The sequence below is a fragment of the Montipora capricornis genome, chromosome 8, assembly GCF_036669925.1.
Source record: "Montipora capricornis isolate CH-2021 chromosome 8, ASM3666992v2, whole genome shotgun sequence".
NCBI classification, from domain to species: domain Eukaryota; kingdom Metazoa; phylum Cnidaria; class Anthozoa; order Scleractinia; family Acroporidae; genus Montipora; species Montipora capricornis.
The window spans coordinates 52059982-52082880 of NC_090890.1; the positions used below are offsets into that span (position 1 = coordinate 52059982).

General features: G+C 40.1%; 1 protein-coding gene across 5 annotated transcripts in view; it reads left to right on the forward strand.

The window, feature by feature from the left end:
- The window catches only part of LOC138013500 (NLR family CARD domain-containing protein 3-like), a 52204-nt gene extending 29482 nt beyond the window's left edge, over positions 1 to 22722 (forward strand). For 2 of the 5 annotated variants that reach the window (XM_068860578.1, XM_068860580.1), the window contains exons 6-13: positions 229 to 331; positions 1405 to 1457; positions 4915 to 5078; positions 5569 to 5632; positions 9983 to 10091; positions 10326 to 10379; positions 18903 to 20624; positions 20709 to 22081. In XM_068860578.1, coding sequence (XP_068716679.1) covers positions 9995 to 10091; positions 10326 to 10379; positions 18903 to 20624; positions 20709 to 21943 — 3108 coding nt within the window. In that variant the 5' untranslated portion in view covers positions 229 to 331; positions 1405 to 1457; positions 4915 to 5078; positions 5569 to 5632; positions 9983 to 9994 and the 3' untranslated portion in view covers positions 21944 to 22081. Of the gene's footprint in view, positions 1 to 228; positions 332 to 1404; positions 1458 to 4914; positions 5079 to 5568; positions 5633 to 9982; positions 10092 to 10325; positions 10380 to 18902; positions 20625 to 20708 lie in introns of all 5 variants that reach the window. The other 3 variants (XM_068860582.1, XM_068860581.1, XM_068860579.1) reach the window with 2 other exon arrangements.
- The last annotated feature ends 177 nt before the right edge of the window (positions 22723 to 22899 follow it).

A 22899-nucleotide genomic window follows, 5' to 3' on the forward strand; every position in this document is an offset into this window, starting at 1 on the left:
CCACTGAACCAATTTTACGTTTTGGAAGAATTACTTTTAAGTCTGTTTGAACTCAATAAGGCACGTATTCTATACGTATCCTTTTAGGTAAGAATCACAAAACATCGTTTACCGTTAAAACTCCAATGACAGCGCATACGCGTTTTGTCCATAGCAGGCTACTTTAGTTATTCCTTGAAACAATCTATACTCAAACAATGTTATGAGTTGAATTCCTTTGTGTCTCAGGAAGAGATCCTGTCCAATCCCTCTTGATCACTGTGAAAACCGATTCAACTTTCTACCTCGAAAAAGGCAAAGTTAAAGCCCACAGTAGAGGACGCTAAACAAGGTATGGAATGTGTTTGCTGCGTTACTACAGGATAAGAATGTGATTCGTCAGAAGACATTACACTTTGTTTGGATGTTTCACCGATGTATAAATTGAAGTAAAATATATGTGAACGCGGGCTTTTTTCGCCGTGCTTAAAAGGAAACCCGACACTGGAAACCATCTGTGACCATCTGTTGAATTCATAAATTGAGCAGGCAGTCCTTCACACGACCATAAAGAAATAATTACAAAGCTGTACTTAGAGTGTGTTCGATTGACCCTATTCTGGAATCAGAATACGTGGACTGAGGATTTAATACGGTATTTTTTGGTGTTCTAAACGAACAAGGATGGTAAAGATTTGTTTCCGACCAGCCAATCAAAACACACGTCTGACAACACCTAACCAATGAAAATTCGTTTTGATGTTACAGCAGTGTTTACATATTCTAATCTTAACACAGCTATTGACGAATATTGCGCATACTATCCCAATTATTTTATAATTAGCATTTCTTTGTTCGGTTCGACTCCCATATTTGGTAAACCACGTGACCAAATCAGAAAATGCCTAAACACTCAGCTCAGCGAGTTAACTATGTTTTTCACAAATAATTTTCAACGCAAGAGTATGAAAAGATTCTAACACAAAATTTGCAGCACGGATTTTCAAAGAAACACTAGTTCTGAAATAATTATGATGCCATAAGGCCCTCCTTTGATACAATTTTTAAAATATCCGTTCCATTTTTTGGCCAAATACAAATTCCATGCTACAGTCTACGAAAAATGACGGGACGGTTCCCATCAGGTGAAAAAAGACCGGCTGTTCCTTTCGTTTCCTGAGAGTTTTGACATAATTATTTATCACTGAAACACACGGCAGAGGACTGGGACTAGTTGCACATGTGCCTTGTGATTGAAGTGATGCCACATTTCCAATGAAAAGTTAGTTCAAAGAACCATCTATGCAACTTTTTTGTAGGGCTCTTGACTAAAAAGATTCCTTAGCAACCTTTGTCTTTCTGTAGTTAAGAGACACCCCCTTAACGATTGTAGGTAATCCTCTCTCTCTTTTCTGTTTATAATAGGAGACTCAGAAAGAAAAAACAAGAAAACGCTGTCAGTGGGAGTCTGTGCTAAGGTGAAAGGGTATTCCTAACCAATTTTGAAACAATTCAACTTGACTCGTTTTTGTGATGACACACTATCAGTATTACTTTTTATCGACCTTTATGTCAATCACATGGCAAGCCCCTCTACATATCTGGGAGGACATACTAACGCACTTCCCGGTTTTAAGCCTCTATCCAATGAATATATGGGGAGGAAAAGATCTTGTTTGTGCGTTATACGTATTACTTTGCACATGTCGGATTTATAGCGCAGTTGCCATTTAGATGCCCAGGATACATGTACATCAGATTGTACATCAGATTTACATCAGGTTGTAGAACTTCAGTGTCCCTTGTGTGACAGCTGTCTGTATATTTTTGAGTCATCTGCAAATATTCTCAAAGAAGAGGAGATATTAGAAGATATAATTCTCATTAGCATAAATTAGAAACAAAATAATTAAATTTGGCCCAAGATCGTGCCCTGTGGGACCCCCGACATTACGCAAGACCGAGATGAGAAAGTTCCCCAAAAAAGCAACGTTTTTTTTGCGGTCAGTCAAAAAAGCATTTGAACCAACAGAGTAGTGGGGGATGAATGGGCAGGGATGCTTCTCGGAAATTTTGAATTAACCCATAAAGGAGACCAATCTGGCTATGCCCAAGTTTTTTGTTACCCCTAAAAGAGACAAAAAGGAGACAAAAACGTATTAGCGGAGCTCCGCGCGCGGAACACCATAGTTAAGAAAATGTGGTAACCCATCGATGCAAGAAATTTTGGTATTATAGCCATGACATCATCGATTCAAGTCAAGCATCGGAGGGATATACACTTGAAGCTCAGTGTTTATTTTAAATTTGTTTAGAGCTGCTTTTATTTCTGTATTGCGATTTTTGGCATATCTAGATCTTTAGAAGCTCTGATAAGGTTGCATGATGCTTGGAGGACCTATGACTAGAACAGAAATGAAAGGATAGAGAGAGAACGACAACACCAAAACAGAATACAGTAATAACTCAAACTTAGTGGAAGAAGTTACTCCACAAATTCTTTCCTTGGGCACTACCCCGTTTGTTATTTTTACGGATGCATATTTTTAAAAAGTGGTTTAATAGTTTTTTCATTTGTTCAGGAATGAAACTCAAATTTTTATTCTCAACTGGAATTAAATAACAATTCTGTACTCTCTTGGACATAAAGAAATGATTAAGTTGTTTATTTTGCTCTAAAATGTGAGCAAAAAAGTGCGTTTGCCCAACTGTTTTTCGATCTGCCTCGACAGTGACAAGAAAATTGCCCCCTTATGTTATGAACACGTAATCGCAATGAGTTCTCGAAAAATTAGGGAGAGATCTCCATAGCTTGTGTTTTCAGAAGTTCGTTTAAAGCACCTAAAGGTAATTTGTTGGAACGGATCTTGTTTGAAGTTTCATTGTCCTTTCTTGGTTGCATTGCCGTATTTTGCCGATTCTTGTTCCAGGTCAAACTGGCATGTTTCAATGAAATACATCAAAATGTGAATGATCTCGTTTTCAGAGATAAAGTGGAATAAAGAACATCAGTAAAACTCTTTTTTGACCTTGAACTGACAAAGTTTCCTGACGGTTTCTTAATTTTAGCGTGATTCCTATTTGCTGGTAGTTGACTCCGAAATGGCCTTTCTCCTTTCCACTTGCTCGCTGAGGGTGTGCTTGTTTTCTTTTAAAACTCATGCGATTCAAGAAAATTCATTGCCAAACTGATGAATTCCAAAGTAAATTTTACTCGAAAAACCGATATCGCACTCATCACTTCATGATTCATGCAATGTCAGTTTTTTGGCGTGAAATTTACCGTGGAATTCACTAGTTAGGCAATGAGTTTTTCTATAGAAGACAGCAAGGAAAGTAATTTAAGTAATTAAGCAGTTACCGGAAACAACAAAACGCGAACAATTCGAAAACCTTTAATTTTCACTAAGCCTACAGGCAGTAAGAATAAATAACGTACCAGGGAGTTCCGCTTTTATAGGCTTGGCAAAATCTATATTACATGTTTTATTTATATATATTTCTTCGTGTGCAACCCTAAACGAAACCTTCACTGCTATATATGATGGCGTTTTGCCAAGAACACCCTAAATGAAACCAAAATCCGAACTTTACACTCCTAACCAAGATGACAAGCATGGCTGCCCCATTCATGTGTGGGTCTGCCGCTCCGGACTTCGACTTGTGTTCAACTCATAGTTCATAGTTTCTTTAAGCGGTATTTTTAGCCGTAGAATACTCAGACTGTTAAAAAAAAAAAAGTGCGGTAATTCAAAGTATTTGCTAAAGGCATCACACAAGCAGGCTGTGAAGACCTTATTTAAAGCATTCTCAAGCACATGCCACCATCAAAGTTTCTATAATTTTTTTATGTTCCCGAAAAGAAAATTCAAACATGCATGTCACAATTCCGCCACCGTTCAAAATAAATACGACTTGTGATTTGTTGTCACCGCCGTCTCACAGACCCATAGCCGAGGATTAGACATGACTTGTAAAATTTAGGAGTGATATATTTATGCCACTGCAGTCTTCCAGTTACGCAGTCGATGATTATGCATGACTAGATAAAGTGAAACAGATACAAGTGGCTGCCACTGCAGTTCAACAGTAACACAATGGAGGATTAGAATACATTCTGAATGGATCATCTTGAAGCGAGAGGGTCACAAATAACTGCCACCACGGTTCTGCAGTCCCGGGCAATTATTAGCCATGGTTTACAGTGTTTCAAACTCTTAACTTATTGGTAGCTATTAAAAATATGCTTTTATATCAACCAAATGAGCTCTAAAATTTAATCTCTAAAGTGAGTGCTTTGGCTTAAAAACCAAACTTTGTACACTGTAGGCACCTGGTATTATTGCAGAATCCCAAACCCCTTAACTGAGGACTTGCCATGTAAAATATGCCCTTATCACATAAATGACTAACTGCATGAGTGCGGGTCGGACTGCAGTGCAAACAAGTGGACTATTTTGGGTAACACCATTACATGTAATAATTCAAATTAGATGACTGTAAGGCTACAGTAATGCAGTAGCAGACCACTGGTTATTGTAGACTCACCTTTGAATTCTTGGATTTTTCTCTATTCAAGCTTATAGAGGAAATTACATGGCCCCGCGGGAATACTAATTTTATCCTCGATTGCTGATAGTAACTGTATCAAAGCTTTCCTGTTTCAGTTTTTTATTTTCAATTTACCAATCACATTTGCTTTAACGATGACGTGTGTTTGAAACGTTGCTCATCCAGACATATAATATCAGTAGCATGCTTAGAGACCCGTCATTTATTAGAGGGAGGAAGGGGGGGGGGGGGGGGAGAGAGAGAATAGGCTGGTGCAAATGAGGTGGGGGGTCATACATGTACCTTTTTGTGCACCTGAAAATGGGGGCCTGCCTAAAAATGTGCAACCATTTCTGAGAGGCCATTTATTTGTGTCTATTCCAGTTTCCGTTCCACAAAAACGAAACAACACTGAAGGAATCAACAACAAATCAAATATTATTAATTTATTATCAAAATGATGAGGAAGGGGATGATATTCAGATCACAGTGACAACCCTGACTAGATCTGGGAGGAGGGCTAGTCGCTATTTTCTTTGAATAGTTCGGTGAGTTTTATTTACGTTGTATTAAAACTGTTTCTGTTGTTGAGGGCGGGTCATCTTGTTTCATGTACAGACTCAAAGGGGGGCCACACTATGTTATGCAGTGGCAAGAACAGGCCCCCGGGAAATTATATATAGGAAAATTAAAATGCACCACCCCACCCCCACCTTCCTCTCTAATAAATGATCGCTCCCTTAGGTTTTCAGTTTTGTGATCATAGTTGTATAATTGACAGATTCAGTTTGGTTACCCTTGGTTATTTAGAGTACAAGCGGGAACTGGTGTGTTGGTTTACTTTTCTCCGATTTGAGAGCTACTCTATAACAGTGTGCGACAACGCCCTCCCTGTTTTGTTACGACAATTGTTTTTTTGTTGGTTATAACGTTTTACAATCCCTTCGACAAGGATATTTTAGGTTTTTTGTATAATGTATTTAACGAAACCTACAGATTTCTCTAGTTTCATGATATTAAACCCCTTTTTCATGTCAGGTGCTGGCATTGGCGCTCCTACGAGCATTGCCAAATTGTACCTTACAATCTCAAGTTACTCAAGGTAAGCGTTTCGCAGCCAGTGTCCCAACACGCTGGAGCCTATCCTCGGTTTCCGTAGCATGAAGCGACTAGAGTATTTTTTACTGCCCCCTGGATGGGATGCTAGTCCATCGCAGGGTTACTCAAACTGTTGCTTAAATTGTTTAGTTTGTTAATCGTGTATTTTAATTTTCCATGTTTGCCATTGTCGCATTTCGTAGGGTTTGACACTTGTAAACTTAGTAGGAATGTAACTACGATTGGATTGCGTGCTACTTATTGGTTGATACTTGATTTTCTCGTCTTTGTATTGCAGCATCTTTTATTAATAATTAGTTTATTCACCACATTGTACTTGTTTACGTTCGATTATCGTCAAATTAAATCATCGTCAATCACAGCTGGTTTCTGTGATACCTGACTGTAATCGATCAGTACAATCAGTTTTTGCCACAACAGTTGTTTGGCACGTGACAGTTTGACCCCCCAACAGTCGCTATGAGCCCGCTGCTTCAGTATCTCTCACTCGTTCCCTGTCCTCACTCATGAGAGGAACTGTCAGTATGACAGGATATTGTATCCCCAAGTGACCATGTAATATTCTTTTTTATTACATAGATATTGATGAAATGTCCAGATTAAAAACAACTAGTTTTATTCATTTTCGAAATATTGAAAAAGTTGTCACCAAACGCTAAAACACGCATGTTGAGTAATGTGAAACAAGATATGAAAGTTATGAAAAACAAATCATGAAAAAAAATGTTTATGTAGTAGATACGAACTGTATTACAGCACAAGAGCATCTTACAATGAAGGGGAAGCTCGCTTTTTATTACATAATCATTTTAGTTACCATGACCACACCCATATCCTCACATGTGAAAAAAGATAAAAATGATATGTTCACTGCGGTGAAGATTATGGATTTTTCGTAAGAAGGATAATCCTAGTATTTCGTCAGAATAAAGCTTCTTTTAGTATTCTTTCTTCTCCCAGCCATAGATGCATGTATAAAGGGCTTAAGGAAGGCATATTTGAGCCCTGCAGGGATAAGATAAGATAAGATAAGATAACTTTATTTATACACGGTGTTTCCATTAGTTGATTTAGTTCATTATCTATAGTAGTATATCTATCTACCTAACTACAATAAAATTTAATAATGACAATTCAAATAAAAGAAATAAATAAAAATTCTGCTTTTCAAGGAGGCCGTGTCTAAAATTTACTTAAAATTAAGATATTACGTTAAACTGTGACGACTTAGCTTAGATTTGAAATCGGTCAGTGAAGACGCTTGTCTTAGGTCTACAGGTAGGCTGTGCCACAACTGAGCGCCACTGTACAAAAAACGTCTCTTGAGATAATCAGTTCGGGGTTGAGGAAGAACTAATTTATTTTCGGTATTCCTTAAACGATAAGCACTCACGTTGTCACGATATACAAATCTTGATCTCAGATAATCAGGTGTCAAACAATGTAATGTTTAATTTATACATTATGATATACTTCTGTTCCAATCTTTGATAGTAGAGTCTTCGCCACCCTAGTGCCCGGAACAAATCATCCAACTTACTATCATAGCTGGCAGACATTAGGATGCGAGCTGCCCGATTTTGAAGCCTTTGCAGTTTTTCAGAAAGGCCTTTGTTACAGTTTCCCCACACTACACTGCAATAATCAAAATGTGGCTGAATAAGGCTATTATAAACTTTAATTAGAACATTAAATGGAGTGAGATGCCGAATTCGTTTAATTGCACCAATGGCACAAGCTATCTTCTTAGAGATATTTTCAATATGACACTCCCAGTTTATATTTTGATCGACATAAAGTGCAAGGGATTTAGCGGAGGTTACTTGTTCTATTGCGTTTTCGTTTATAGTAAGAGAGGGACTTTCCGTAAATTGTGATAACTTCTGCCTTGATGCAGTAAGAATAAACTCAGATTTTGTCATATTTAGAGTGCGGTTGTTAGCAAAGAGCCATTCGTACACACTACTCATGTCGTGATTAAGGCAATAATTTATATGCTTAATATCAGTACTGCCAAGTGTCAGGCTGCGTACATTCTGGGTTCCGAATATGGCAGACAATGGGGTAAGTCATTAATATATATATATCAAAAACAGAAGAGGTCCCAAAATTGTTCCCTGGGGAACACCACATCTTAGACATTTTGGAGTTGACTTACAAGAATTTAGATGACAAATCTGTGTTCGATTATCTAAATAAGAAGCAAACCATTGATGGCTGGTCCAACAAATCCCATAGTATTGCAATTTTCGTAACAAAATATCGTGATCTACTGTATCAAGCCACTAAGGCTTGGCCCAATTTCTGTGAAAAAGGAGTTTAGCATTTCTGCTATATCTGTATGATCTCCAGAATTTACCCCATAATATTCCATCTCATTAATAAGGGTTTTGTTGGACTTACGCCAGGTCAATTCATTGATTGCTTTCCATGTTTACCTTGGATCCCCACGACAATTGTTGAAGGCATTTTCATAATAAGCTTTTTTCGCGCTATTAATTTCCCAGTTCACTTGATTTTTAACCGTTCGAAATTGGTTCCAAATAAATGGATCTTTCTTTTGAGGCGGTCTCTGAAATTCATCCGCTTTTTCAAAATAGCGGTTATCCATGGGGATTTAGAATCTCGTGTCCGTTTGGTCTTCATCGGTGCGTGCTTTTCACACACGTTTAGAAATAATTCCTTCCACCTCTTCCACATATCATTAGGATCATACAATTGCTTTATGTCATCCCAAGGTTGGGCTAAAATATCCGCATAAAAATTTGCGCTATTAATATGTTTAAACTGTCTATATGTTATCAAGTTAACTCCTTTGGAGAAAGTGGGAATTAAAATTTTTCGATATGCATAAACTAAACTGTGGTCACTTATGGCGAGATGAGACACCCCCGAACAATACACATTCTCTGGCCGATTTGTGAAAATCAGATCAATTAAAGTACTTGTAGTAGGTGTAATTCGGGTTGGTTCGTTAATGAGTTGCTCCAATCCATAAATGTCTGTTATGTTTAGAAGAGCTTTCACATTAACATTGCCTTTGGATTGCAAATCACAATTTAGATCCCCCATGAGAAAATATTCTGGGTTTTCAGAATCTAATTTCCCTAGTAATGTGTAGGGGGCCTGTATGTGCAAGTTTGAGGAACTTCACCTATACTTTAAACGACGTGGTTGGAATAGGTATAAAGACAATTTAGAAAGCTAAATTCAGTGAGGAAATTACTCACTTTTCATTGCTGTCCTTGGCTCGAAGTCTTTCTATCATTCCCCAATTGGGTGCAGGCACTGAAACCCACAACACCAACTTTACAACCTCTGGGAAGAGAAAGAGTTAAATACCCAGGGTATGCCTTTGGCGAAAGGGGTGTTGAACCCTAGGTTTAGCTAGCTAATAAATTCTGAGAGTCCTAGTCCTTCAGTCTTGTATTACAAGCCTACAGCCGTAAAGTTATTTTCTATAAACATGAAAAATCTGTCCTTTGGCCTTGTTTTGAAAATGTTCTTCTTGTGGCACTAATACGTGTAGTTGGATCTGAAGTCCCAAATATAACTTGGAATGGCTCTGCTTTTCAAAAACCTTGTGGCTCAATTGCATTTTTAAGGAGCGAGGATGGCACAGTCGGTTAGTTTGCGGCCTTGGTGCAAGAGGTCCTGAGTTCGATTCCCGGTTCTCACATCCTTGTTTCGACTTCTTTCCGTTCTGTGTAGCTTAAGTAGCTTTAAATGCCGTAAAACGGAGCATTGAGGGCGAGGGGGGAGTAAAATGAGCGCATCTCAGGTTTGTCAGTTGAATTACTGTTACGAGTTATCGACGTTAAATATGGTTGCTTTACTTTATTTGGCCCAGATCAAAATCCAGCCCAATGGCTCAGTTGTGGCCCACTTCAAAACCTTGTGTACGTGCACTCCCTGAAAACTATCACGAAATCTGCTTAATGTCGCCCATTCTTATTGCCTGCATGTTTCTTTCGCACCTTTTACTCTACCCTTCCTTTTTTCCCTGTAGTGTACCTTTGGAGTGGAAGTAAGTGTGACAGCTGATTTTCCAGTCAGTCCCTTGGTGGGAGGAGTGCATGCGCTGAACCTTACTGCCATTGGTACTCCTGAGCACTGGGCTGGTTCTTACCTCTTCTCCCACCTCACGTCACCTAATCCCATAGTTCTCAATTAAAAAGAAAAAGCATTTTAAAATTGCCCTCCCAGCTTGAGCTATAGGTGAACGGGGTAATCTGATGAATGGTCGAGATGCTGATTAATCTTGGTTTTACATGTACATCATCTGAGCAAAACACTGACCCCTGTCTCACTGAAATTCTGTTTCTTTGTACAGTGGTGATAGAAGATGTCTAAGAGGCAAGGTCAGAAGTCAGTAAAGGATGTTCTGTGGAAAACGTTTTTGCAAATGTACCGGGGCAAGAAAACGAACCGTGAACATTCTGGTAATTTTTTTCTCTATTTACTGATTCATTGTGGATATCTTGATCACAATCATAGTTTTACAAAATAACGTGACTTTAGTTTTAAAAAATGAACAAACGCACTTTGCAAGTGTGAGATGTAACCTTTCTACCTAAGAGAAAATCATTGGCTTTTCATTGTCTCGGAGCAATTTTACATGTTTTGCATTAGGATTTTTTTCAGCCTGACAGGAGATTATGTTGTTTGTTTTCCAGTAGATCCTGACCAGGCAGAAGCGGGAACAAGCACACACAGTGATCAGGAACAAGGTACAGCTGTATTATTGATACTTGTATTCACAAGTTGTCTGAAATTCAAATATTGGATGGGAGTCTCTTTCAAGTACAGTACTGAGTACCATTTTCTGGCTTACCAAAATTTAAAGACTCTGTAGTGGTTGTAGGAATCTGTCCAAATTTTTGCTATCCACATATAAAATCAGCAGTTGGTAATTTGCTTAAAATGTGAGGTATTTGAATTTATTATGAGAAGAAATTTGAGTTGCCATTGGTGCTTAAAGATATTATTATGTAGTACATGTATATCCGAATTTGATAGCCATGAAGGATGGCTACACCAGACATCTGCACTGAAACAGAACCATCCATGAGTCGAGAAGACGCAAATGGCAAAGTTGTGTTTCGACAAAGAACGATGTATCGATGCTAAACAAGTAGCCACATGTACATGCGCAGTAACAGCTTGAACTATACTCTTAACCCTAACTGTTCCTGAGGCTTATATGTTCAATTCTCTTTCACCATCCACATTCTTCCCTTATTTTGCATACTTCCTTGCACCTGTTCAATTTACCTTTGTTTCAAAGAGGCATTGTTATGCAAATGAAATTCTGAAGAGAGTGACTTCCCACTGTCCATTTGTGATGTGAGTGAGACGAAACGTCCAAAAGTGCTAGGTTTTCTAGCTAAGCGAATAGAAAAAGTCATTTACCTCAAAACCGATAGAGTAGAGAATGCAGTCACCTGAGAATTACGAAATGATATATGTTGATCCTCACGTGGATACATCACTTTGGAACAAATTGCCCCCCTAGGGCTTCAGGAACCAAAAGTCCATTGAGAAGACTGCTCAGGTTCTTGTCGCCTTCAAAGAAGGAACCCCTAGACCCCAAAGATCTTCTGGGTCCGGGTCCTCTGTTCAACGTCATCTCTGTCATCGCAATGCTGGCTTCCAAGCGTTATTGAAGAGTTGAGAATGTCTGACACCGGAGTTGATCAAAAGGGTTTCAAGTCCTTGTGTGCATCGTCGACTTCAATTTCGGAGCTCCTTTTGGTCGACGATCTGTCTAAGAATCTGGACGACATCTCTAAGGCTAACAAAATAGCTATAAAGATTATAAGACAAAACAGAGTGGCGAAAAGCACAAATGCAGATGCGTTGACTACACGCCAAAGGATAATTTTTAATACAAAAGATACCTGAGCTCAGCTGCTTGGGGCAACTAGGGGTGGTACAGTCCACGGTGCTGCTTGTCAAACGAGCAAATTCCAAACCAAAACACAAGATTCTCACAAAGACAAGTGGCCGTTGTAAGTGCCACTGACAATAATACTAATAATACACTAGCTGGCAATTTAGCCTTCAAAGTTGATGAATGGTCCAAGATCACATCTGATCCCCGGAGTTTACTGACCATAAAGGGTTATCGTCTCGGATAAGAGACAATCCCGAGGTAAGAAATGCTCCAACGCAACGCATTCTTCCCTCGGATCAGTGTGTTTTAATCCAATCTGATGTCGGAATGTTAACAATTTGGCTCGAGAGATAAAGCACTGCTGTATTTCAAGGACATCCTACTCTCTGCAGTGCACATACCAGGCCTGAATAATAGTAGAGTGGACTTGAGTTTGCGTCATTTCAACGACAGAATTGAGTTGAGTCCATCCTGCCGTTTTTTCGTGGCTTACTCACTTACTTATTGGGTATTCCTGATTCCCAGAGGCCCAGTGCATGCAAAGGAGGGACAACATTCCATGTTCACTGATGATCACGCCTTTGTGGCCTTCCCAGTCATGGTACCCGGCAATGTTAGGAATGTGAATCACCTGCCTGATTCTGCTTCCGGGAAGGCTGAACCAACTAATCCAGCGTCACAAAAAATCGATTACTTCCACTACGAGATCAACTTCAGTTGGACTCCTGGACAGTAGCAGGGAACAGTTCAACGGTCAAGAAATCTCAGCTTGGTCTACGGAAGTTATCAGCCAAGCCTGGTCTACAGGCACAGAGAAACAGTGCAATCCAGCTAGGTGTGCATTGTGTAGCTGTTGCAGTCTGAAATCACCGGATGTGTTTTAAGCCCCTGTAGAGGATTACCTGAATTTTTCCTACTGGGTTTACGTTGACAGCAAAACGTACGGCACACTTGACACCTCCTGGTCAGCATTGTCTGCCTCTATTGAATTAGTCACTGGTCGCACGATTGCAACGCATCACTTGCTGTCAGGGTTTATGAAGGGAGCGTTCATGGGAAGGCCTCCTCAATCTAAACACTGCACGACCTGGAATGCTGGCGTTGGGGTCACGGTTTACCTGAAATCCATCTCGCTTTATTCATCACGTAAACTGAAGGAATTGACACTGAAGGTAGTCACCTTATTGGCCCTTGCCACTGCCCGCTATTGGCATACCAACAGTGGTGTTCAACACCTTTGCATCCTGAGGGGAGAAAGGCCTAGGCCATTGTTCAAAAAGTAGGAGGTCAAATGGTCCCATTTATAACTATTCTAACTCAGATGCGACTTCCAACTTCATGGCTCTTTCTATCTAGCGCAGTGGCTATGTCCATCCACAACCTGGGCCTGATTCTACTGACGTCCAGCGAATTCAAGTAAGATCTACAATTTATCATCATGTCCAGAGACCGACAGCCTGTGGGATTGATTTGTCAGCCGTCAATAATGTTTGTTCCAATTGCGTCAACGATAAAAAATCGAGAAATTCTTTCCATTCCATCCCAGTTAGATTGTGTAATAGGGAACACATTACACAAAACAATCATTCGCGTTTGCTTGTTTCGGTCTGTCGCGTCAACAATAGTTCTGGAATAAAGAGCGTGATCTGTTTTTGCCTTTCTTATTTCAAAGTTACATCCGCTGGTATAATAAAGCAATGGTGATTAAATTGTTCACTGTTGATCATGATATTGATGTTTTGGCACTAGGTGAAACATGGTTTCATGATGATTACTACAATGTAGTGAATATGGGTATCCTGTGTGCTACTGGATAGAGATTCCTTCACAATCCTAGAGGTGTGGGAGGAGTGAGACTGTTGGTGTACAATTCAGAGGTACTCTTCAGATTAACAGTATCATCTGTGAAACACGTAAGACTTTTACACTCATGGACGTGCGGTTTTGAAGTAGTGTTAATTTACGTGTGTTTGTCATCTATCGGCCACCTGAGTCAACTTATGCGCTGTTTTACGAACACTTCTCCCGGCTACTGGAGACCACCCTAGCTGATCACCCAGGCCCTATAATGTTCATTGGTGATGTCAACTTTCATGTTGATGATCCAAATGACTAGTATGCTAGACGGTTTGCTAATATCCTTGGAACGTTTGATCTTAAACAGCATGTTAGAGGCATTACACACAAGGATGGCCACACCCATGACCTTGTTATCACTAGATGTGATGACTCTCTTGTACAAAATATAAGGGTTTGTGATCCTGCTATTTCAGATCATCGAGCTATATCCATTGCAGTCTACTCCTGGAGAAACCTGTGTTTGCTAATAAAACTGCTTGGGAGAGAGAACGTGGTGGAGTACCCTCAATTTGATGATAAGATTGCTCTTGCTAACAAATTTTTTGACTTCTTGATTCAGGAGATTGACGCTATACAGACCAAACTCGACAACATGGTGTGTACCCCTCTTCTCTGCATTGCCAACGAGCGCGTTCGTGATGTACCGTCTCTTGAGAAGTTTAATATACTCAGTCTATCTGATGTACGAAAACTCATTGAGACCACACCCAAAAAATCATCTTTACTGGATCCTATGCTGACTGGATCCTATACTATCCGATCCGATCCTGAGAATCGGGCTAACATGAGATCGCTTTTTGCAGTTTTTAGTAAACTACTTCATCGACGTCATGAGGTGGAGTACCCAAGGCATGATTCTTCGTCTTCTTTGGCTGATGATTTTGTTCTATTCTTTGGTGACAAGATCAGAAGAATCCGTGGTGACCTTGATCAAGTCCCACCTTTGGATACTACTGTAGATAACGGTACTACTGGCTGTCAACTGAACATGTTTTCGACTGTTCCACCGGATGAACTCTTGAGTATCATCGGCTCAACTACTCCCAAGACCTGTGATTTAGATCCTGTTCTTGGTCATGTACTTAAATGTCTGTTTCCTTCTATTCTCCCAGTAATACATAAGATTGTTAATCTTTCCTTGGAAACTGGTCGGATGCCTGGAATACTTAAACAAGCTATAGTTAAGCCATTGCTCAAAAAGCCCTCTCTGGATTCGAACGACTTCAAGAACTATAGGCCTATTTCTAATCTTCGTTTCATATCCAAAACTATTGAAAAATGTGTTGCTAAACAGCTGATTCAACACTTAGATATTAAGTAATGATCTGCGTAAGGTGGATAGCAATTTCCTTTGTTATGCGGCAACGGGGCTTTCCCCACATAGGAATGTTATCATTTTTACACAGAGAATGCATAAACCTACAGGAAGGCAGTTAACGCAATAAAATTCATTTACAGCCCACTTTGAAAGGGTGTTTTTTTGTGTTTTTCACAATCACAATCACAAGATTTGAAAACAAAAGCCAAGAAACGTTTACAATTTTACATGTTCCCCACATACGATTTCTGTGGAATTCATTTAAACTGAGACCCGATGAAAGATGGAAGATGGTTGGAAAGTAAGGATGAATATAATACTGCTTTTATGAAGTTTTGTTAACTTTTGCTGTTTAAGCCAATCAGAAGTAAGTACAGACAATAGAAAAGTTATCACCTTTTTGCATACCAATTGAATTCCAACATGTTCGTTGCCGTTGTTGCTATCGTTCTTATCTGGACCGTTTCTTAATGACCTTGGTGAAACATATCAATCAGCCTATAAGAGGAACCATAGTACAGAGACAGCTCTTATTAGAGTCCACAATGACATAGCCATGGCAATAGATCAACATAATTCAGTTATCCTAGTACTACTTGATCTTTCGGCTGCATTTGATACTGTTGATCATCGTATCCTCCTCTCGCGACTGTCCAATCGCTTTGGAATTACTGGAACTGTATTGGAATGGTTTCGATCATATCTTTCTGATCGTACACAGTTTGTGCATGTTAATGGTGCGTGGTCTGCCTCTCATGTTCTCGAGTTTGGTGTACCGCAGGGATCCGTTCTTGGCCCGTTGTTATATTCAATGTACACATCCCCTCTTGGCGAGATTGCACGACGTCATCAAATGTTCTATCACTTTTATGCTGATGACATTCAGCTATATATTACGTTTAGGACGTCGTCTCTTTCTGATATGAATCTGAGTAACGCCAAATTGGTAAACTGTGTTCAGGACATGGACGCATGGATGATTTTCAACAAGCTGAAACTAAATAAAGACAAGTCCAAAGTTCTTGTAATATCTTCTTCCTAGCGACCTCGGCCACCACTATCTTCTGTTAATATATGTGATGAGACTGTATGCTGCTCTTCCAATGCACGCAATATTGGAGTCATCTTTGATCAGTCCCTTTGTATGGTACCTCATGTTAATGCAGTCTGTCAATCGTCCTTTGTCCATCTTCGTAATATTGGTTTCATACGCAAATTTCTTACTTATGGCGCTGCAAAAATTATTATCCATGCCTTCGTAGTTTCTAAACTTGATTATTGTAATTCTTTATTGTACGGCCTGCCATCGTATCTTATTCGGAAGCTTCAACATGTTCAAAATTCTGCCGCTCGCCTTGTCAACCAGTGTCCAAGATTCTGCCATATTACTCCAGTCCTGAGGGATCTTCATTGGCCCCCTGTCTCCTTTCGTATTGAATTTAAAATAATGTTAATTACTTATAAAGTACTACATGATCGAGATCCAATCTTTATACAAGAACTCCTTCAATTGTATACACCCAGCCGCAATCATAGATCCTCTAATATAAATTTATTAGTTAAACCCTATTTTAATCTTAACGAGCTTTCTCTGTTGCTGCTCTGGAACTTTGGAATAACTTACCTGAGGACATTAAATCTGCAACAGGGATCGCGTTAACGCAGAAATCGTGCATTTTTGCGCAAATAAAATCAAAAAAATGCATCATCGAAATTTTAATGCGTCCCAGGACGCAAGGCACTGACTTAAATAACTCACACAACTCGCTCTGATTTGTCATTATATTCTGTTGTTTGTAAAACTGTTGGAGCGATCTGTGATCATAATTTCTAAGAAATGGGGTTTAAAACATCTAAAAAGGTTAAAACTAAATTTTCGACCCCCTTCTGCGGTCTTCTTCAGAAGAATATACTCTGCAAGTCACTGAATGCAAATATATAGCAAAAGACGTCACTGTTCGTTGCTCCTAAGAGAGGAAACCAGTGATGCGTAAACCCTTGGAAAGGGTGCTCTTTCATTAACAGAGATCTTGTCCAGGAATGAATGTAACGGCTCTAGAAAAAGCCTTTGTCGGCCGGTCCTATGCATATGCGTCAATATTAATTCCAAGTTCGTTACTCTCTTTTTCTCATAATTTAAAACATACTCTTTTTCTCGCAGAGGATCACCAAGATTTTGGGACCCCCAAAAAATGCTTGGGACCCCAATTTGGCCGGACATGCGGGTCCCAGGACCCAGATTGAAAAATCCTAGTGCCATCCCTGCTGCAAACTCAATTGATGATTTCAAACGCAAACTTAAAACATTTCTTTTTAAGCGAGGTTATGAATCGTGAACTAACTTTTCGCTACAGTCAGGTGTATTTGCTGTTCAATGGAAATGTGCGCTGGTCTCTCCGTTACTTAGGAAGCCTGGTCTTGAATTATTGCTGAAGAACTATCGCCCTGTAAGTAATTTGCAGTATATTTCTAAGCTTACAGAGAAGGCCGTTTTCCAATAAATGCATAGTCACATGACTATGAACTCATTATATCCTGAGCTCCAGCCATCGTACCGCCCAACACCACAGTACGGAAACAGCCTTGCTGAAAGTGATGAATCACGACATTCTGTTGGAGAGATTTGGCAAGGTCATTGCGATGCGCGGCGTTACGCTCGAGTGGTTTCGTTCATATCTTTCTAATTAATGCCAACAAGTCTGTATTGATGGCTCTCTGTCTAATCAACACCGTCTTAACTGTGGTGTACCTCAGGGGTCCCGTTTAGGTCCTCAACTATTGACGTATACTTCTACGCTGTTCAAGGTTATCGAACGTCATCTCCCAGTGGCTCATTGTTACGCTGATGATACCAAGATATACGTTAGTTTCAAGCTTGATGATGTTAACGCCCAGGATGAGGCCATTCGCGCAATGGAGGATTGCATTAAAGATATAAGGAGCTGGCTTATTGAAGGTCGGCTGTTGCTCAATGATGATAAAACTGAATTTTTAGTTAGTGGAACTCGTCAGCAGTTAGATAAATTAAGTCCATCAGTACTTCATGGAGGTGATCACACGATTGATCCGTCGGTTACCGTAAGGAATTTGGGATCGATATTTGACAATTCGATTAGTATGGATTCTCACAGAAATCAAGTTTGCAAGACCGCTTTTTACCATAGTCACAATATCCGTAGAATTTCTAAATACCTTTCACAGGATTGCCTTAAAATAAGAGCTCATGCTTTCGTTACGTCCAGACTCCATTATTGTAATAGCGTACTTTACAGCCTTCCCAAATATCATATAAGTACACTTCAACGAGTACAGAACGCTGCAGCCAGAGTACATTATGGAGCCACCATTACATCACGCCTGCCGACCGTTGTACTAGTAAATTACAAAGAAATCACATTTCATTCGCAATCCCTATACCAGTAATTACTTTACCAGAACTCGTTTTTGGCGGTCCACTAATATAGGAAATCAAAGTTGTTTAAAAGCCTGCGCTGAATTGTGCTGCAACAAAAGACCAAAGTCGAGGTTCAGGGGAATATTTTACATTTTGCAAATTATTCCCCTGAACCTCGACTGTGTGCTTTTGTTGCTGCACAATTCAGAACTAGCCAGTGACTCGTGCATTGTTGATGTGTTTTTGTCAACTGAATTAAGTTAATCTGCTGTGAACTGTTTCGTACTTACAATTGGCCTAAATCGTCGCGTGTTTGAAAAAAATAAAAATAAAAACTAACCACAACCGGCTGACGTTCAAAAGAGAGGCAATCACTTTTCATAAGACCCAAAATACGAGCGGAGATATGGCTAAAGCCATTCACGAGTTGGAAAATATCAAATAACGCAGCGCCGTTTTATCTCCGCAAAGCAACTGTATTTCTTCAGTATACACTCATCGATTGCTTTCTCAGGGCTCCTTCTTGTGAAGTAACAATAATAAGAAACAACTAACATGTTCTATGTGATGGGTCCAGGTGGTCCTGCGGTTATTGAAGGCATCCAAAAGCACTTAGAGCCGTCACAACCCGAAGTTCAATTTATATATGATTATCACATATTTGACAATCAGTTATAAGTACAGTCGACCTTAATACAACTAAGGCGTAAGCATCATTGTCAAGTATTCAATGCTGGGAGAACAACGGCGTTTTTATTTTCAAGTAATGCGTTTCTCTCTTTCAGATGCTTTTGGGCCAGTGGCTGACTTTGTCGACGTTATTCGAGAACTGTACAAAGATCGTGAAGGATGGCTTTCACCATTCCCGTGGTGCGAAGAGTTTGGATTCCATCTTGACAACATTTTTACCAGGCTTAAAATGGTCAGCAGGAAAAAACAACGAGGGGTAAAGACTGACTCCATTGTGAACATGTTGGAAATCTTCAAACCACACGAGGAACATTCACAACCCAAAAGAGTTTTGATTGAAGGACAACCAGGCATGGGAAAGACAACCTATTGTAACAAGGTTGCTTACGACTGGGCCAAGAACTGTAAAGCTGAAGATTCGTTTCCTGATTTCCAAGTGTTGCTGTTGTTGAAATGTAGTGACATTTCCTCTGACTTATGGGAGGCTATTGATGACCAGCTTTTACCGAAAGATATAAAAAAAGAAGAAAGAGAGAAGTTCTTTACCTTCGTTCGGGACCATCAGTCAAAGGTTTTGCTGGTACTTGATGGATTGGATGAGTTGCCAAGCGATTATTTACCCTTGTATAAAGAAATCATTAAAGGGAGAATGCTTCCAAACTGTTACTTAGTGGTTACAGCTCGCCACGAAGCTGGGATAAAAGTACGGAAATGCTGTCACACCCTGCTAGAGGTCGAAGGATTTACTGAAGCCGCTGCTGAAGGTTTTATCCGAAGATATTTCAAAACCGATGAGCATCTGGCGAAAAAGCTCTTGGACAAGCTGGGCACAGACGCAAGCCTTAGCGGACTAACTGCAAATCCATTAAATACAGCCCTTCTTTGCCTCCTTTGCGAAGACTTCCAAGGAGACTTGCCGGAAGGTAAAACTCTGCTTTACCACGAAATAGTGCAGTGTGTGCTGAGAAGGTATAGGAAAAAGAAAGAATTACCAAAAACAGACGAAGACCTAACACAATTATACCACGCTGAATTAAAGCATCTTGGTTCTATAGCGTGGAATGGCTTGCTCAATGATGAGATGTATTTCGACGACAGTGCATTCCGAAATGGTACTGGCAACTTAATACCTGAATTGGGATTTCTGTCGGCTCAGGCTGGACGCAGCAAACGAAGACCGAGCTGGTGCTATGGGTTTCTCCACAAGAGCTTTCAGGAGTTCTTTGCTGCATTTTATCTCAGTTGCCAGCTTGTCAACGAGGAAATTAGTCCTGATGGCTTACTTGCTGACACAAGATATTTTAAGGAGTTTCAACAGGTGCTCATGTTTACCTGTGGTATCTTGGCTCAACAGTGCGAGACAAAAGCCATGGCACTTATGGCAAGTATAGCAAGTCAAATCAACCAATCAAATGAGGTGGAAAGTGATGACAACCTACGGACTGCGTTGAATTGTATCAAGGAAAGTGGAAAAGAACAGGGTACCTTTGGAAAAGAATTGGCGCGTTCTCTTGGTTCGCTTCTTGAAATTCAGTGTATTTCGTATTATAACCAGATAGTTGACAGCGCTCCTATACTGGCTCAGGCAATGGCAGCAAACTCAACGGTGACAAAGTTGAATTTGTCTGGCAGTAAAATTGGTGACACAGGTGCTGCTGCACTGGCTAAAGCAGTGGAAATCAATTCAACGCTGGCAGTGTTGAATTTGTCTTGGAATGAAATCGGTGAGTCAGGTGCTGCTGCACTGGCTAAAGCAGTGGAAGTCAATTCAACGCTGACAAAGTTGACTTTGTCTCAGAATAAAATCGGTGACTCAGGTGCTGCTGCACTGGCTAAAGCAGAGGGAATCAGTTCAACGCTGACAAAGTTTGGGTGGGCGGACAAGGAAATCGGTGAGGCAGGTGCTGCTGCACTGGCTAAAGCAGTGGAAGTCAATTCAACGCTGACAAAGTTGAATTTGTCTCACAATGAAATCGGTGACTCAGGTGCTGCTGCACTGGCTAAAGCAGTGGAAATCAATTCAACGCTGACATTGTTGAATTTGTCTTGGAATGGAATCGGTGACTCAGGTGCTGCTTCACTGGCTAAAGCAGTGGAAATCAATTCAACGCTGACAAAGTTAAATTTGTCTGACAATGAAATCCGTGAGTCAGGTGCTGCTGCACTGGCTAAAGCAGTGGAAGTCAATTCAACGCTGACAAAGTTGGATTTGTCTGCGAATAAAATCGGTGACTCAGGTGTTGCTGCACTGGCTAAAGCAGTGGAAGTCAATTCAACGCTGACAGAGTTGTATTTGTCTAACAATGAAATCCGTGAGTCAGGTGCTGCTGCACTGGCTAAAGCAGTGGAAGTCAATTCAACGCTGACGGAGTTGTTATTGGTTTCCAGTAAAATCGGTGACTCAGGTGTTGCTGCACTGGCTAAAGCAGTGGAAGTCAATTCAACGCTGACAAAGTTAAATTTGTCTGACAATAAAATCCGTGAGTCAGGTGCTGCTGCACTGGCTAAAGCAGTGGAAGTCAATTCAACGCTGACAAAGTTGACTTTGTCTGTGAATGAAATCGGTGACTCAGGTGTTGCTGCACTGGCTAAAGCAGTGGAAGTCAATTCAACGCTGACAGAGTTGTATTTGTCTAACAATGAAATCCGTGAGTCAGGTGCTGCTGCACTGGCTAAAGCAGTGGAAGTCAATTCAACGCTGACAAAGTTAAATTTGTCTGACAATAAAATCCGTGAGTCAGGTGCTGCTGCACTGGCTAAAGCAGTGGAAGTCAATTCAACGCTGACAGAGTTGTATTTGTTGTGGAATGGAATTGGTGACACAGGTGCTGCTGCACTGGCTAAAGCAGTGGAAGTCAATTCAACGCTGACAAAGTTGACTTTGTCTCAGAATAAAATCGGTGACTCAGGTGCTGCTGCACTGGCTAAAGCAGTGGAAGTCAATTCAACGCTGACAAAGTTGACTTTGTCTCAGAATAAAATCCGTGAGTCAGGTGCTGCTGCACTGGCTAAAGCAGTGGAAGTCAATTCAACGCTGACAAAGTTGACTTTGTCTGACAATGAAATCCGTGAGTCAGGTGCTGCTGCACTGGCTAAAGCAGTGGAAGTCAATTCAACGCTGACGGTGTTTTATTAGCTTTCCAATAAAATCGGTGACTCAGGTGTTGCTGCACTGGCTAAAGCAGTGGAAGTCAATTCAACGGTGACAATCTTGGATTACTATCACATTAAAAACGGTGCGTCAGGTGCTGCTACAATGGCTAAAGCAGTGGAAATTAATTCAACGCTGACAAAGTTACATTTGTCTGACAATGGAATCGGTGACTCAGGTGCTGCTGTACTGGCTAAAGCAGTGGAAATCAATTCAACGCTGAAAACCGTGGATCGGTCTGCGAGTTAATTCAGTGAGTCAGGTGCTGCTGCACTGGCTAAAGAAAAAGAACTGACAGAGCCCTTTGGCCTGGTAGAACGTATTTTATACTAATCGTATTGGCCATTGTCAAAACATTTTGAAATAAATCCTCCCGTGAAGTTAATCGGTGGCCCAAAAATCAGAGCCCGAAAGAATTGTTGCAATGTTTTAGAATTACTAGCATCTTTGAATGATATATTAATGTACGCAATTTAAATCTTGCCGGGTTAAGATTCTTTTTGCATTGTATTCGCATTGTGATATAGCATTCACATATAGATGATATCAAAATACCTAGAACAAAGCGTTTTGTTCTCAAAGGGTTTGAATTTTCAATGAACATCCTTTTAACAATTGTACACCAAACGGTTTTAATTGAAATTGAATATGCTTCATTACATGAAGTATACTTCGTAACATTCGGTTTTGTATGCATTCAAGGAAGTTCAAACGAAAGTCTCAAGTGAATGGAAACCAAAGTGAGCTGTATTATATATATACAACACTGAAACCAAATGGGAAATTATCTGGTAAAAGTATGGGTTCAACAAAGTCAGGTAAAAAAAATTGTTGGAAATGTGACAGTCAAGAATTATTTAAAAGAAAGCTATTCGACTATTTTGTGCATCATTATGCAAGGAACAGGTTCTTTGTCTTAAACAGGGTTAAATGTCTTAAAC